Here is a 17789-nt window from a genome sequence, read left to right as displayed (position 1 = left end):
CTGGATATTGACTTTGTTGAGACTTGTTGTCACCAATTATCATTTCCATATCTATTTTACATTGGTTTTTTTTTAGTGGTAGATGCAGATAAAACAGTCATTCAGTGAAAACAATACATCAAAATTATGGCTCCCTGTTTTCCATTTTTACTGATTTTTACGGATAAATACAGACAGAAAACCATTTATTTTCTTGTCTCTATTTATTTTTACATGTGGATAAAAACAGAAATTGGGTGCTATTTGAGTGTTTCTAAATACACTTTGCCATGACTGCCAGGCTAATAACTTCGTAGATTGATAGGTAAGGGGGTTAAAAAAATGAATTTCAGTAAAAAGGCTTAAACAGCAGTGGATATGCACAAGAATGATACTGAAATGTGCATATTTTGATATATGTGGATTGATTTATCTTCTGCGGGTGTTCATATCACTGAAACCTGGCAGGCATTCAAGCATGACTGCATATTTATTGGTTAAATAAATGTGCAAATATACCAGTATCAGCGTCATTTTTTTCCACAAAACCCATAATAAATACGGATAAATACAGATAAAATTGACAACAAATAAATATGGATAAATACAGACTGAAATGTGAAAAAAATAAATACAACCGGAAGCCCTAATCAAGATACATCAGCATGATTGTATTGCAGTGTATTCTATCCATCCAAGCAGGTTTTTAGCAGAATATTTAATATTTCTCTAATGATCAAGAATCAGTTTTAAGATAACCGCAAGTGCTGCTAAGACCATATGTATAAGTTATCATCATGTTGAGAGTTGCAGCATATGGCATCAGTACAAGGCATGTAAGCATTCAGATAGTTATTGGCCTTTCTTTTATCTTTTTGAAAGGAAAGTGCGTAGTGGGCCCCAGATATCTTGTGGGCCTGTCGGTGCTTTGCATTAATAAATTAACCAAAGTACTCCGGCTAGGATATATATAGCTGGTACAGTAGATTTGATCCATCCAGTTTCTTATCTTGAAAAATTCCATTTTTTTAAATTTATTTTTTTAATTGGTCAGCTTGAGAATGGAGAAAGAAAACAAAGTAACAAGTAATTTGAACAAGGCAAACATTTCAGAAAATAAATGCATATTGTTGTTTACAATAAAAAAACGTAGGCATAGACAATAATAAGTTTGGTAAATCATACATGGCTTAACGGGGGAGAATGTACAAAAAACCAAGTGTAGTGGACCCAGTAACCGATTAATTATTCAGCCAAAGCCTAAAGGGCTCCCATATTTTCAAGCCCCTTTCTCGCCACCTTTTACCCCCTCTTAAGAACACTGCTGACTCTAAATTATGGAGAGCTAAGATCCTTGCCCTCCAATTCACAAAAGTGGGGGGAGCCGGGTTAATCCATTCCGAAGTTATACACAATCAAATTAGTGACATTGAAATACAAAGAAAGGCTGCCTTATAATATGATCTATCAAGGCTTGCATCATATTCACACCTCGTTATTACCAACTCGGAAGAAAGAATCACTGATATATTAACAGAGCTGTTTATAAATGATTGGACTTCTTGAAGGAATAAATCTAATTTAGCACACGAGAAAAACATGTGTAAATCATTATCTGCCATAAGGCCACATCTTGGACAACCATGAGTACCACTACCTCCCCATTTTGATATTTTAGCGGGAGTGAAATACAAATCAAACAAAGCCATGTAGCTTTGAGAGCGTAAGCTCCCAGAGATTAACACAGAGCTAGAAAGATCTAATGTGTGAGTAATATCTATAGTATCATAATCTTTATTCGACAATTAAGTCATAAAATTAAACATAAAATCCACATTTTACCATAAAAATTCCAATAAAATGTATACAATAAATATTTAAAAAAGAATTAAACTACAAGAGACAATTGCCGAATCAATTTACATAATTAGATAAAATCCCAAAAACTCATCAATATATGTACAGTTCAAGGAGGCATTGGACCAAACTCATTTCAGTAGAACAATCCACATGTTTACGACTATCTTATGGCTGATAAAACTTGTTATTCATACCTCTGCCTCAATTTGTTTAGCCCGAATTACCCATGCCCATCTCAGAAACTTGGCTACAGCAATAGCGATTTGGGGGCTAGGGTCTGTACATAAAATTCTTAAGGCCTCTTCGTGCCTGCGGGTACCAAGCAATTTACAAATAGGCTTAACCCACATAGATCTAGGGGCAGCATACAGAGGACAAAAGAAAAGGAGGTGACTTAGAGACTCTTGTTCCTCCCCACACCTTGGGCATTTATCATTATCGTTTCTCCTGCCCATTTAGCTGTAAATGACCCTAATGGGAGGGAGCCAACTCTAAGTTGAAAATAGAGTTTACGATCCTGCTGTTTCTCTATGGCATCCCAATATATTTCCAGCTTCGGTTGGGCCTTGAACTCCAGAAAACGGCCTGTTAGATGTGAGGAAAGGCCCTTTGTACAGGCTTCTAAATTAACCATCTCCCAATACTTTTCTTTCAAAAGGGAATGCAGCGTTTGCCGGATCGACCCATAGCTCCCTCATTCCCAGTCTAAATAACAAGGTCCTAAGGGCCTGTAGCCAATGTATTTTTTGGGATGAGTCTTTGGCGATTATCTCCATCAGGCCCCGTGCGTAATGCTGTAGTTCTTCCGTGGTCCATATCCGTCGCCAGTACAATAGCGGACGTAGGCAGGCACGGTCTTGGACCACTTTTTTTTTCCAAGGTCCCACATTAGAGGTATTAACGGGGTACTTATAGGAACGCTAGTGGCTTTTCGCAGTAATTCATTTTGTGCTAATGTCAGATTTCTTAAATTCTCAAAACCCCAAAGTTCGGCACCGTAGAGTGCCGAACTTACCACCTTCATTCCATATGCTTCTAATAGTGGACTAATGGGCTTTGCCACTGAAGAATTAAACCTTTTCAGAAGGATACCAGCCTGCTGGCGATGTTTTAGCACTGCAATTTCTAATTGGCTATTCCACCCCAGATCTCTCTAGAGTGTTACCCCTAGGTAGGTAAAGGAATCAACCCGCTCTAGCGGTGTTTCATTCATATATATCCTCCCTCTGAAAGGTCTAACAAACCCAGAAGGTTTATGGCCAGTAAGAACCATGAACTTTGTTTTTGCCGTATTTATTTCAAGACCCCTATCCAAGCAAAAGTCTTCAAAAAGCTTCAAGGCACGCTGGAGCCCACTTGTTGTTTTCGTAATTATCAGGGTGTCGTCCGCAAACATGAGGATCGGGACCCGCTCACCAGACATCGCCGGGGCATCGGTCGGGACCAGGGAGAGGAAGTTCGCCACCCCATTCACAAAGAGCGAGAACAAGGTAGGCGCCATGACGCAACCTTGTCTCACTCCCCGCTCAACGGGGAAGGGTTCCGTGACCTCTCCCTGGCAGCCCCATCGAACCCGAGCGAATGTATCCTCATGCAGGCGGACGATCAGGCTCAACAGTTCAGGTGCCATCCCTAGCCCGGCAAGCACTTGCCACAATTTATTACGGGGAACCAGGTCAAAGGCTGCCCTTTAGTCAACGAATACGGCATATAGGGTACCTTTCTCCAAGACCACCGTACGCCAGTATAAGATGATGAACCGGAAGACCTGATCTATAGTACTGGTTTTTGGGCGAAAGCCAGCCTGGAGATGACTCAGAATGTTATCATCATCTATCCAGGACTGGATTTTACCCAAGACCAGGCGACCCATAATTTTTTGGATAGAGTAATATCTATACCAACTTTACCTAGCTTGACTTCTAATTATGCATGCTGTATAGCAAGATCGTCGGGAAGGCCCGATATTAGATTTTAATACAGAACACCAATTCGAGCCTTCCTTAAAATCAATTCCATAAGTAGATTTTTGGCTAGCGCAGTTAGAGTATTATGGAGAAGTTGAGTTAGATAACTGCGTATCTGCAAATACTTGAAAAATGTGTGAGTGTCCAATCCATACTTATCTTTTATAGATGAAAAAGAGGCTATATTGCCATCATAAGCTAAATCCCCCAACGTGAAAATACCATGGGATCTCCACCTAATTGTAACCGCGTCTTGAAAGATAGATGGTAAAAGCCTAGCAGCGGCCAGAGGTGTGTAAAAATTAATGTTGGGGATTGACCATTTCCGACGCACCTTTCTCCAAACTGAATACATGGCTGAAATAACCTTAAACTTGTTTTTTTTTTTATAATACCTGGGTTCTAAAACTGAGAGGAGAGACCCTTTGGCCTCTTCCCCTAGACCAATCTCGAAAATAGAAGGACTACATGATGGTGGGAGTGAAGCACGTAAGCCAAAAAGTGGCATCTTGAAAAATTCCAAGCCTCCTTGTTCACGTTATGCTTTAAATCAGGAGGCAAGTCTTCCTTTGTGAAAGAGGTGAACATATTAACTCTTTACACTTGTGATTTTATTTTAAAACCAGAATCTTCATCCTTTGTCTGAATCGCAACACCATCTGGTGTTCAATTTGCATAGCAAGTTTCTTCCTAGCAAATTAACTTGACTCGTCTAACTAATAATGAATTGGTGATTGTGTTTAATTGGTTTAATTTTTACTGAGACATTAGCTAACAATGTACTAGTCACTTGTTTATTTGAAATGCATACAATTTTGGATTGGAAACATAACAGATTGAGGAAACCCCACAAAGATGTAAGTGTATAGGAACTGTGGGAGTGGCAAAAATAAAAATATAAAAATAAGAATTAAATAGTGGACATTTAAGAATCCACCATTGTAAAGATTCCCACCTCTTCTTATCTTGTGGTAAACATCTGTAAATGTATATTCCTAAGGGATACCCATGTGGTTATTGGAAACCCCCTTCATTGGGTCCCTTCAAAACACTTGATGTGTGAAAGAACACTAAGTAAGACCTCCCCCTCATACTTGGGCACAATTGAGCTATTGTTGGGAACAGATTGTGTAAATTGCAACTGTGTTCCAGGAGATATTGTCATTTAACTCTGTTTCATGAGCGGATAAACTGTATATTCATCTTTGTTCCTTCTCAAACAATATTCTGTATAGATTTCTTCTATAATGGCCCAGGGCAGGTCATTTGTTGCGTGTCTTATTGCTAGAAAGTGTTCTTTCATTTATGTGGTGCGTCTTTTACAACAAACGTTTCTTGGATGCTAGCAGATTCTCATCTTTATTTTTCAGCCAGTCATGTCAACATAACGTAGCCCCCAATTTATACTAGACAAAGGACCTTATTGCACAGCTTTTGGGCTTTATTGACAATGCAGAAAGTGTATCTGATGGACAAGTGTCCGCGCTGGAGAGGCAAGCCTTCACAAGCTAATCTTAGTCATATTCTGGTAACCGACAACACAGCAGTCTGAAAAACTGTCTCTTAAAGTGGTTCACTGATCTCAAATGATGAGATAAATCTATTCCCTTCACGTGTTTTATATGATCTCTCTGCATTGTTACACTTAACACCTACATATAAGAAGTGGCCTATTAAGAGTTTGATGTTCAAAAACTGGAAGTCTTATTCATTAGGGCTTCCTAAATTCTGACATTGTCACCCATTGCTCTTCTGGAGGAATTATACTCTTGCATCCAGAAACAGACAATCTGGGAAATGGGGGAATGGTTTTGGTGGGTCATGATAGTTGGACTCATTTGAAAAGCTCAGCTAGCCTCCTCTCACAGTGTGCAGCTCTTCATGTCATGTATTTCCTGTCAATCACTGTATAGCATTACACTAAGCTCTAATAAATCCGATGTTTTACATGTACTTAGCCTGTTCTTCGTTCAAATATGTTTATAGCCCTCTAGAGCTGATATTGACTACAACATTGCATTCGTTTTTTCAATTGATATTCACATTAAGCTATATACCTGACTTGCATCTTACTCAAACGGTTTATAAATCCTGCAAATCTCCAAAACTATAAATAACACTTAATGTCAATATTCATGATAAACAGATAGAAAATTTCTCAGTTGTAGTGAAAAACAGGAATGTGCTGTGGCAAAGGAGGGGGGGGGTGCAGTTTTAGTATTGAGTAATAGCTTGTGCACTTAAAAGTCGAAAATTAATTCCTGAAACTGACCCACCCATTCATTAAGGAAGTTTAATCACACCTTCTAAATATTGAGAAATGTAGGCATGCAGGCAGATCAGGATGTAAATCCACATAAAGAAGTGTTTTGATATTTACAATTAGATCATTTGTGGGAGTGTGGACAGCTAGCCCTCCTAAAAGACCTCAGACCGAGAAAGGCTTGGCAGCTTTAAGAATGGAGTGCCTCAGATTTAAAATAAGGGAAGCCAAATCTTAAAGTTAATAAGGCAACAGTAAACGTGCTAGGAATTAATAGGTTAGTAAGGGTACAAAATCAGCATGTCTCATTGCCAGGATTCAGGAAGTAAATTTCCATACCATTGAGATATTTTAAGTACTTATATACGTGACAAAGGTTTGATCATTGACTGAATGTTGTGATCCCTAAGAGGAAGCTATCCCAGTCCAAATTATGTTGGGCTTTTTTGTTCACAAAATGTCCTTGATATTAGAACGAAGATGTACTTGATAAGTGCCAACAGGCAGAAGGATGAGTCACATCCACTTGTACCGCCCACTTCAGAGATGTGACCTCCATTTCCTTGATTGCTTTCTTCCAGTTCACTTTTTACTAAAAGTGACATCAATGGAAATTCAGGCCATCATTGGGAGACATGGACTCCACCAACTGCCCTGGAGATACTAAACCATTACTCTGATAAAAGCATTCAGATCCCTTAAGAACTTAAATTGTAAAGTGCTCCTTGGAAGTTGATCATGTCCCAGTTAGCCTGCAACATGCATAGATATCTCCCTGTTTAAAAATTCAATTTTAGACCCTAATATCCTTGTCCTTATGAAAATCTAAGAGTAGGTGGTCACCAAACAACTGGCAAAGTATTTGGTATAAGTACAAGGCTGCTGGGAGATTTGCAGTTGTGCTCAGGCACTCACGCAGTACAGAGATAGCTCTGCAGGAACTAAGACGGGGGCTACTTAAGATTGCAGGCCAAGGGTATGCTGCAGTATTGGTGTTCCTTAACCTCTTGGCTGCTTGTGATATAATTAAATTGACCACGTAGCAGGTGCATATGCATCGTCTTTTATGTAGTTCACATCCTTCCTTTTTAACAAAACAACTCATATGTCCAAAAATTTGATTTTTGGAGCACCAGCAGAGACAGTCTGTGAAGTACCCATGGCTCCCCTTTGTCCTCCATGCTCTTAAATGTATATACAATTCCATGGTATGATCTGTTGGAAGCACAAGTATAGGTTTTCATACTTACAATGATGACTCTCAACTGCTAATATCACTGAGTGTAGACTACCTTTTTGATGCTAATACACTGATCATCACGGTGAAGTACCAAGTGAGTGTGTGCAAGGAAGTTGGGTGAATCTCAGTTCTATTAAGACAGAAATGTTACCAATGATTTTAAGGGCCGCAACGAAGAAGTTGAATGAATTCCGTAAGTGCTGGACCTTTAGCAATTTCCCTATCAAATGAAGTTCAAACTTAGGAGTGTTGTACGATGGCTTCTTGATCGCAGAAAGGGGGAGAGTAGAAGGGCTCCAGGCAATCAGCCAACGAAACACCTTTGCCCTTATATAGGCTTATAGAACTTGTTAAAACTTCATTCTGTGAGGAATGTAGAGATGCCGTTGCTGGGTCCATAGTTGGTTCAATACTTGATTACTGTAGCACTAGTTTTGTGGGCGCTTGAAAGTATATTCTGGGGCTCCTTGCAAAGATCTAGAATTGCAACACCAAAATACTTGACAGGTTAAACGGTCGAGGACATGGAAGCCCCCACACTTGTTTTTCTCATCTCTTTATTTTTAATGTCCCTCTGGAGGGCAAGACTAAAATGTTCTGCCCCAGGGTGAACTTTGGAGTCACAGACTGCAGAATGTCTACATCTCTCAAGGATTGTAAATGGTTCACGCTGGAAGGTAGGCTTTTTCAGGTCCCTGGGCCCAAATGATGAAACAACCTTTCATAAGACATACATAATCACACATGACTGATAGAAATCAAAAGCATGCTGAAAACTCCCCTTTTCTCTGCGCACAGCTTTTTTTTTTAATTAAGCTTTCTTGTTGTAGTGTCTGCACTTAGGATTTTAGTGCTTTAAAAGTACTCGTGACTCGACTTGATGACTAGTCAATTTGCGATGTTCCCTGGTCTAATATCTCATTCAGAATTATGTCTGATCCCAACAGTGCTAACCCTCGCCGCTTTTCTCTAGCTTTCTGTTTCCACTGCTTCCAATATCTTTACTGTAGTCCTCTCTCTCCCATCCTGCCATTTTCCCCTTCTTTTTGTATTCATTTATTTAGTAGCTCCGTTTACAAATACAGAGCAGTCTCAGATCTCTGTATATTACCTTGCCATGTTGCCTGCCCTTAGCATTCTCAAGCCCAGGAATTCCGTTTCATTGATCACATCGATATTTCCATTATTTGAGATTCCAGCATAGAAATTAGACCCCTGTGCAAAAAAATTGATTTAAGTTAACAAAAGCGAGATTGCATTTGGACCCATTTCTATCCACCAAGCTTAAGCAGATGTCCCTAAGACAAAACGCTGACCACATCTGGGCACTAAACTGAATAACAGAGTTCTAATGGAGCGTTCAAGACAACATTTTGAAGCATACATTAAGGGCGTGAAGTAGTCCACTACTAAACAAGAAGAGATGAAGATGGTGTGCTTAAATTGAGGCAGCCCTGCACGGTGTTTTACTTTACTTACTTGCACCCACCGCTGTTCTCACTTCTCCCGGTGCTGACTGTTGCTTGTACTGGTTAAAGTGTGAGGTGCATTGTAGTTGGCTTCAGCCGTTACTGTGCCTTTTGTCCTCGCTGTTGTAGGCTTTTGTTTGTGCGCTTTATTATGGAAAAGGATCCACTTCACGCGTGAACACGGTGCATCATTAGCAAAAATCTGCTGTTTAAGACGCTTTTGAGATAAGTCTCGTGCTTACGCGGTTATTTAACATCCATTATACCTAAACGGTAAATTGCAGGTGCACGTGCCAACGTAAGGCCGTTAGTTACATCATTCCGCAGCTTCAGGCGTGAACGTGCCGCGTTTTAGAATACTGGGAAGAAAGCATCGTAGGGCGCCGAATTACAGATTTTTAGAATATTTTGTAATTCTGTTTCTTTTGTGTATTCAATAACTAATATCGTTAAATATATATTACATGTATTCACTTGTCTCCGCAGTCAAACACACAAGCTTACGGTTGGTCCAAACCGAACTATTTAAAATGATTCCCTTCCTGGCTGTAAACAGACTTCCGTTTTAAAAGGCGACTAATAGAGCTATGGAGCTTTTCACTTCCAAATGTAGATGCAAATATTGAAAACGCATACGTTTTCATCAGAATATGTAAAATGCCCTGGTTTGTGCAAATCCTGTCTGGTTCCTTCTCTGGCAACGACTCCGCCCCGGTTCAGCTTGTTGCCCGAGCTAATTGCAGTCTGTTGACACTGCACAAGCCCGCCTTCCTTTCTAAGCATACGAAAGGTCATATCAAAGCGGAAGGGAAAACGCAGGACTGTTGCAGACGTACTTTTCAACTAATTCTTTCTCAGTTCGCTATTTTTTCAATTGCTCATTAATGATGGGGTTTGGTTCCCTGCCATGATTTTCGCATCAGGTGTGGCATGCCTCATTGCCATTAAATGGCCATTCTGCTTGGTGTCAGAATACAATGTGCATATTATCAAAACTAATGAAACTGAAAGCGCCGTTATCCCTGCAATGTCTTCATGGCTCCCAACAGCAACTGACAAATCCGTTCCTGCTTTTCTGCTGCGGATATAAAAAGAGTGGCAGTTGGCATGAGAGAGGGCAACAGCAGGCAGCAGAAATTGGCATAAGGGAGAACAACAGCAAAACGTGTTAAACTGTAAAAAATCTCTGGCCTTTACAGTGCCCCTTTCAGATGCAGTGAGCTGAATGTGTCAAACAAAGACGAACAGCAAGCCTGAAATCTAATGTCTGAGTATACATCTTAAAAAGGGGTAAATACAAAATAAACCTTAAAGAGAGATGAAGGAAAAAGGGATAACGGCACGATATGGTATGTAGTTTCTATAATAAAATAAAAAAAGTGAGAATGTTAAAAAGGCACCATTGTACCTGTGAACTATATTTCTCAGAACCAATCTTATGTTTTCATTAGCATGCTAAGTTTGTTTGGTCTATTTGAAATAACTATCAATTAATTGTTAAATTAGCAGTTACAATAATGCTAGCCACGGAAAACGGAAAACAGTTTTGAATTCAGATATACATGTCTAACAGGCTGCATTTTGAATAAGATGGTATGCACTTGCACCACTTCCCTCCCATGCTCAATTGGTCTTTGTACACAAGAGAACATATCATCAGTAGGGCGATATTTACATTCCTATAGGTTTCTCAATTATTTGTGCATGTTTTTACACAAGCTGACAATGCGCAGCTACAAAAGGAGTTGTCTTTTTTGGGCCTTCGGCTATTGTCTGTGTGTCGTCATATCTGCTTCCCCAAAGCGCCATACCCAGGTTTCAGCGCCTCTTCCTACCTTCTCTTCGTAGACCCTTAAAGTCGGACATTTTTGAAAAGCAATTAAAAGTAGACTTTGAAATCTAGTTGCATATCTGACATTGCTTTATTGGTCTCTACCCGCCTTGCGCATATTGCCCTTCGCTAAGGTGATTATCTGTCCCGCAGGAATGGCTGAGATTGTGCAGCTTTCATGTGCTGTGATCACTCTGCATTTTTTGTCATCATCTCGACACTGCATATGCCCAGATATTTACTCGTGCCCACTGACATAATTTTCCTTGCTTTTGGTCTTCTTCAGTGAATACCAGTACTCCGTGTTCAGTTCTTTGATGCTGTCACCCACCACTTGCGCTTACAGACTTCAGGACCTGAATCCCCATGCATATTGTTTTCTATTGCCTCTCATCTGCAACAGCAGAGGACCATTTACTCTGATGGTCCTGGATTTATGGAATGTCCTCTTCATGAGATTTCAAGGGCACACTAGAATGAATGAATTAATGAATGCAATAAATAAATAGAGCATATGTATCAGTTGAAAATGTATGTAGCTGCTCAAATCTGATATTTCCAATTGCTGGAAGCAAAGACGCAATTGACAATCTTTTTAGTGGCCCATAATTTGGTTGTCTGTTCTACATGTCAAGTTGCCCTGATCGGGAATGGACTTGTGCAGCCACAGGTCGCACCACACAAGTGCCCGTGCCACTGCAAGCAACTCTTGAAGTGCTAACTTGGTCTAACTCAAATGCGTTCTCACTGTATTCTTTTGGCCCTACAGTCGGAAGGCTCTCAAGGTTGCTCTACGGACTTGCACCAGTTGGTTGTTCACATGTGCTCAAAGCAGCAGTCGGCAAATAATTCCAATAATAATTCTTGACAATAAAGTTTCAGCTTACAGGGACCATACACTCACTAGTTCCGAGACCACATTTGAATACGTCACACTCAGTTGTGCAAGTATGGCTCTTAAAGGTGCAGAACATTATATATATTTACACATTTGCACACTAATGTGTGCTGGAGACCTTGTTCCCCACAAAATCAGCCATGAATTTAAAGCACAGAGCTCGCAAAACTAAGATCAGTATTTTTTATTAAACATTTTATTTTCATCACCAAACAAGGCAGGTACAACGGCAGGAGTACTTTCAGTAATATGATAATGTTACAATCACGTCTCTGTATTTGGTAGGACAAATAATAAACACATTGGCAGTACTACACCTCGACATAGGTCAATAATAATCCCCCCTCCTGATCTGCTTATACCTCTTCCATCTCATCGTCCAAACTATCAATGTCTCCCTCACGCAATGGTTCACATATTTCCCCCCTAAAAACGTTCCAAGGAGTCCATATCTGATTCCATCTGCGTGGACTCCCCCTGTTAGCATACACTGAATGTTCCGTAATCATTATCAGGTCCATATGTTTGCACCAAGCTGACAATGTAGGTCTATCCGCTACACCCCATTTCTGTGCAATATCCCTCTTAGCAATCATCATTCCCAGCGTCCCCCATATCTGTCCTTGGCGAGTTAGATCATTCGGGTCCCATACATTAAGGAGACATTTCCGTGGTTCCGGCAAGAGAGACACTTTTAGTGTTTGCGAGATGGTGCGCATTACTTGCCGACAAAATTCAGTTATTACTGGGCATTCCCACAAAGTATGGAATAGAGTACCCTCCTCCCCGCATCCGCGGAGACAGAAGGGATGCTGCGTGTGCTGAAGCTTATATAAAGTGGTCCTGGTGTAGTAAATGCGGTGTAGGATTTTCAGCTGTACTAGTCTAAATTTAGCGGAGATGCCCACTTCCTTAGGGGACGCCAGGGCCTCCAACCATTCCGTATCGTCTAATTCGCCCACCTCTTCCACCCATTTTTCACGTAGTTTTAGTGTCGGGTCCGGTAGGTTATTAAGTAGTTTCCGGTATGTGAGTGACGTAGCACTGCGTTGCATATAGTCAGTTAAGAGCCGATCCTCCAGTGGGGAGGCCTCCGGGACTTCAGTACCCTCTGGTAGTGCCGTCAGTAAAGCATGTCTAATCTGTGCATATCTATACGCTTCAGTTGAACCCAGGTCATATTGCTGTTGAAGTTGCGTAAAGGGAATTACTGTTCCCTTGTCCCAGAGGTCTCCCACCGTGGATATGCCAATATTGTCCCACAGCGTGAAGCCCTTACTTTTTCTCAATTGTCCCAACTCCCTGGCGTCCCACAGCGGGGTGAGTTTGGTTATAGTTCCCTTCCATCCCAGTCTCGCTTGTGCCGTGTGCCAAAGTGTGACAGAGTGTTTCTTGGGTCCTATCAGTTTAGTGGCTAGTTTCCTATTGTAGAGCACTGCAAGCATGTTGTTTGAGCCTAGTTGTGCCCTATCGGCCCTGTATGCTGGGTCGTCTTGGGGTGCGGGAATCCAGTAATTGAGGGTTTTCAAATGTGCCGCCCAGTAATATAACTAAATGAGGTAACGCAATCCCCCCGTCATACCAGCTCTTGTTTAATTTGATTTGTGCAATACGGGCCGGGCGATTCCCCCACAACAAGTTTGTTACTAGAGCTGCCACATGTTTAAAAAAATCGTAGCGGAACCGGATATGGAGTGTTATCGAGTACGTAGAGAAATCTGTGCAGTGCCATCATCTTATATAGCGCTGCTCTGCCCAGCAAAGTTAGGGGCAAAGACTCCCAGTGGGTCACATCCCATCTTAGTCGTTCTAATGGTGGTACCAAATTTTTTTCAAAAAAATCGGCCTCGCGTCTGGTGAAATATATTCCTAAATATTTAAATGCGTTTTCCGCTAGTATTAGTGGGCAGTCAGTTTATGGTGTATCCTGGCGCTTTCCCGTGAATATCACAAAGTGTGAGAAGTTCAGGGATTCCAGTTTCCGGGTCCGTCAAATATAAAAACATGTCGTTGGCATAGAGCGAGAGGCGATCCTCCCATCCCTCCTTCCAACTTATACCTTTTAATAAGGGGGTTGCTCGGATTAGGGTAGCCAGAGGTTCTAGGACCAATGTGAACAACAATGGCGACAGGGGGCAGCCCTGACGTGTCCCTCTGGCTAATGGCACCGTGTGTGATAAGTGCCCGTTAGCCGTCACCTGTGCCATTGGGTTAGTATATAAAAGCCTTATCCAAGCCCTAAATTTGGGGCCAAACCCCATTCTGGACAGTACCGTGAAAAGATATCCCCACTCTACCATATCAAATGCCATTTTGGCATCCAATGACAGTATTACCGCCGGATCTGTTAACGACGATGCTCGTGCCAACACCCCATGGACTCGTCTGAGATTGAGGGAGGTATTTCTGTTGGGCATACAGCCTGACTGATCCGGGTGGATCAGCTGTGGGAGGTGGGTCATCAACCTGCTGGCTAACAATTTCGCTAGTATTTTAGCTTCTGCATTCAGCAGTGAACTAAGATCAGTATTGCAAAATTGCAGCTTTGGTGCATGGGACATTTACATGTTGACCAAAATCCACAAGAACTTGCTAGTCCCTCATCTTGGCATACTATTTCGAATGTTTACACCCTTCATCAAAAATTTGGTAAATACATTGACTCATTTCACAAAGTTATTAGTTCAAACACCATCCTAAACTCTTGATAAATTATGTTTTTTTACATAATTTTATGCAATAATTCTAGAAGATGCTATCAAAATTATTTTGTGTTTATTAGATGTTAATTCGCTTTATATAGCTATCCATCATAATTAGATTATTTAACTAGTTGAATGACTAATTATGTCTAGGCATCATCAGAGTGGAAAACGTATTTATATCTCAGTTATTACACTTTACCTTACAATACAATTAATTTATTTTTGCTGTTAATTTTATTTGTAAGTAGCAGAAAATGTGATTAATTCAAGTGGTTTTCTCGTGCTTTCAAATATTTTTGTGGCCAAGCTTGAGCAGGCTCATACTATTAAGAGTGAATAATGGTAGATAGTGCTTCAAGCATAGTTCCGTAATGTGGGTTGGTCCCAAAATGAACTGATAATTGAATATTCAAGAGCTCCACAAAAAACATGGTCGTATTTTATTCACTCATACTATTAACTGTAAACAAATTCAGGATGTAGACTTGTAAGGGTAATATATCATGGGCAGATGAATGAATGAATATTAGACTTCTAAAGCGCAAACTTAGCCCACAGATGGATCACCTGCTCATTCAGTAAAGTGTCTGAAAGTAAAACTGTATTAAATTCTAACAATAATCATAATCTGTTAAAAGAAAATGTTCTGATTACACAGTTGATTCAGCTGAAACATTGTCTATAGGAGTTTAGCGCATACAAGACTAAAGAAGTACAGATGTGCAACAAGTTTCCAAGCAGAAATATAGTAAAAGTATATTTTTTGTCCAAAGCCATCTAATTAAAGTTAAACCTAAGCAGGAATCAGAAAGTATTGTTTTCATTCTGAAGTTGTTTACACAAAAAAACAGTATCATATCTTTGGTAAATAATGCAGACAGAGGCTGATTTCAAAAATGTTTTCAAACTGAAACCTAAGTTTGTGTTTCAAAGAAGTCAGAATATTATGTTTAGAATAAACAAATTAGCAGGATTTTTCCTGATTGAGTTGAACTCATTGCAAGAAATTGATAAGAGCACAAATGGTCGCACACCCAAAGACAGGGTAAAATATGTGAAAACCACTTGCAACTTGTAATGATAATTTCGATCTGTAACTCTTGAAAAGTCCCAGTGAATGTTTATTATGAGAAGACTAAAGAAACCTTAAGATTTGATTAGTTGAGCATAAAAGTAGATTAAGCATTGCCACTAGAACATCGCCTAAAGTCTTAACTGACTGAACTGACTTATTGTAAATAATAACACAGTACATAAAAGATTTCAAGAAATTGATGTGAATTAGATGGAGTTTTTCCATTTTGCTCTATTTGTGTAAAGCAAAAGCACAGACTTCAGAACACCCTCCCCTTGGTTTCTGACCCTCTTCCTGGAGAAGTATGGCATCAGCGCTTTGTGGGCCACAGTGGTGTTGACAATACACTGGGTGAAGCTTCACCCTTCTGCTTTTCCTGCCTAATATGCCACTTGAAAATGTGTTCTGGTAGTGTTCTTCTTTCTAGAATCATTGGGTGGTAGTCTTAAGAGATAATGCTTAAAAGACTATCCAGGCGGACATCTGCCTACTAAAATCTTGTGATTTCCAGGTACGGGTCCTAATTTGGCTGTTTCTCAAACGGAGATGGCTTACCTCAGTAGTTCTATTTTTTATTGCGAGTCCACTGTTATCCCATAGCAACTATTAGACTGCTAACTCAGCTGGAAAATCGAAATTCAGTATCATGGATCATAACTTTTTTTTTCTTTTTATTTACCTTCATTATAAAAAAATTCAAGAAGCTTATCTTTAAGATAGTTAGTTATACATGGCTATATTCGCCACTCTTTGCCTACCACATTGTGATAACATTTAGGAACTCTATTACTCTCTGAGGGAGTTAATTGCCCAAAGGAAAGAGTATATGGATGGTTCAACTTTCTGTGGCCATTGGTGGAGAGGAAGGCCGAAGGCTTATATTTCATAGTATAAGTTGTATCAAAGTGTTGTGATTTGCAGAAAAATTAATTATAGCTATGCAAAGAAAGAAAAGACACAGAACGATGACATTTGAGGCTCAGCTAATACCTAAAACATATAGGAAGTCATGACTTTTGGAAAATGGACTAACTTAATAAAAGCAGGATGGTTAAAATCTCCACCTGCTTTCCGTACTCACTGGAATATTTGAGATCTAGTTTGCCCCATGAACCCAATATTAGGTTAGATGGGGCATATGAATCAGACGATTAGGGAAATGTAAATGATATTTGATAACATCCAGTAAAAGCAAGTGATTTCTTAATTTTTGTCACAGTCGCAAGTTAAGAACAAAGTTATGATAAAAGGGAGCTGATGTTCTCTCATGCATCAAGCGAGCCTAGTGTGCGTTCTCTCTCAGGACGAATCTTGAGCAGTGGAAACCAAACTCGTTTTATATTCCGACTATATCTAAATCTCTGGCGTGACTGATCACTACAGTCCTAAACGAGGTGCAAAATCATCTCCGTTAGGCAGGAGAACGTGAACTTTCCAACTAAATTCAGGAAAACATTTTTAATTAATAACCGTCGTCCAAGTATTTTTATCCTACCGAAATTCGTGCAGTTTTTTGCGTGCCTTCGTGGACTTCACGTTCCTCAGCGGACTATCTGCTAGATGCATCAACGTTCGATTTTGCGAGTCCTTAATTGCGAAGTTTAAGGATTCGCATTTAGGGACTCGCAAAATCAGATGCATGTAGGATTTGCTAAAATATTAGCAATTCTTAAATATTCCTTATCTGCGACTCGCAGAGTGCGATTCGCAAATAACGAATGACATCTCATTGATTCCTATGGGCCAAGAGGCCCATAGGAATGAATGGGGAGGAATTCTCAATTTGCGATTAGCAATTGCCTAATCGCAATTTGAGAATGCGATTTCAAGGGTGACGGGTGTCCAAAGGACACCCTGTTGCACCCCTTAAATTGACCTGGACACTGGTATTGCGCACACACATGTCCTTGGGACATGTGTGTGTGTAACATACAACTTTGAAAGATGCACTTTAGTGCATTTTTCACAGTTTTCGCTATTTACCATGAAGTTTGATTTCACGGTAAATAGCGACCCCTATCAGCGAAATCGCTAGCTATTTTACATTCATGCATTGCATTTAAGGAATCTCAATTTGAGATTACTTAAATGCAATCGCAAATAGCGATTTATGCATTTGGGATGATGCATCCCAAATGCATAAATACCGGACGCAGAGGGGCAGATTCTGGGAATCTGCCCCTTTGCGAACGGTATTTCGCTTGATGCATCTAGCTGTAAATACCGGTACGAGGCCTTAATGCTCTATAGCAGCCCGATAAAAACAGTAGTTTAGGCAAAAATCCAACATTCATAAAGGAAAGACGCAGCACAGCAGTATATACTATTTTAGCTCTAGCTTAATCGCAAAAGACTTATCTTTGTGAAAAGTTCGAAATGAAGCACGGTGGATACATGTGCTTTCTAGTAATCCGAAGGAAAACACATTTTATGTGTTAGAAATACTGCAACCTATTGCTTTGTACGCCTCAGTAATCAGCTGAATTGCAGCACCCTTGGTGA

At 40.2% G+C, this 17789-nt stretch overlaps 1 protein-coding gene and 1 long non-coding RNA gene across 4 annotated transcripts in view; one reads left to right on the top strand and one right to left on the bottom strand.

Annotated features, from left to right (window-relative positions):
* Positions 1–8901, bottom strand: part of LOC144823291 (uncharacterized) — a 41326-nt gene extending 32425 nt beyond the window's left edge. Inside the window, exons 1-2 of the long non-coding RNA XR_013608761.1 lie at positions 8789–8901; positions 8421–8524 (exon numbers count right to left, since the gene is read on the bottom strand). This is a non-coding gene — a long non-coding RNA (uncharacterized LOC144823291). The remainder of the gene's footprint in view (positions 1–8420; positions 8525–8788) is intronic.
* Positions 1–17789, top strand: part of TANK (TRAF family member associated NFKB activator) — a 386559-nt gene that overhangs the window by 167515 nt on the left and 201255 nt on the right. Inside the window, exon 1 of one of the 3 annotated variants that reach the window (XM_078681666.1) lies at positions 9550–10127. The exons of the other annotated variants lie outside the window; for them this stretch is intronic. Coding sequence (XP_078537792.1) covers positions 10125–10127 — 3 coding nt within the window. The 5' untranslated portion in view covers positions 9550–10124. Of the gene's footprint in view, positions 1–9549; positions 10128–17789 lie in introns of those variants that run through there. 3 annotated transcript variants of the gene reach the window in all.

The sequence above is a fragment of the Lissotriton helveticus genome, chromosome 3_1, assembly GCF_964261635.1.
Source record: "Lissotriton helveticus chromosome 3_1, aLisHel1.1, whole genome shotgun sequence".
In the NCBI taxonomy this organism is placed as follows: domain Eukaryota; kingdom Metazoa; phylum Chordata; class Amphibia; order Caudata; family Salamandridae; genus Lissotriton; species Lissotriton helveticus.
Note: the sequence above shows the minus strand (reverse complement) of the source record. Positions and strands in the feature narration are given on the sequence as shown.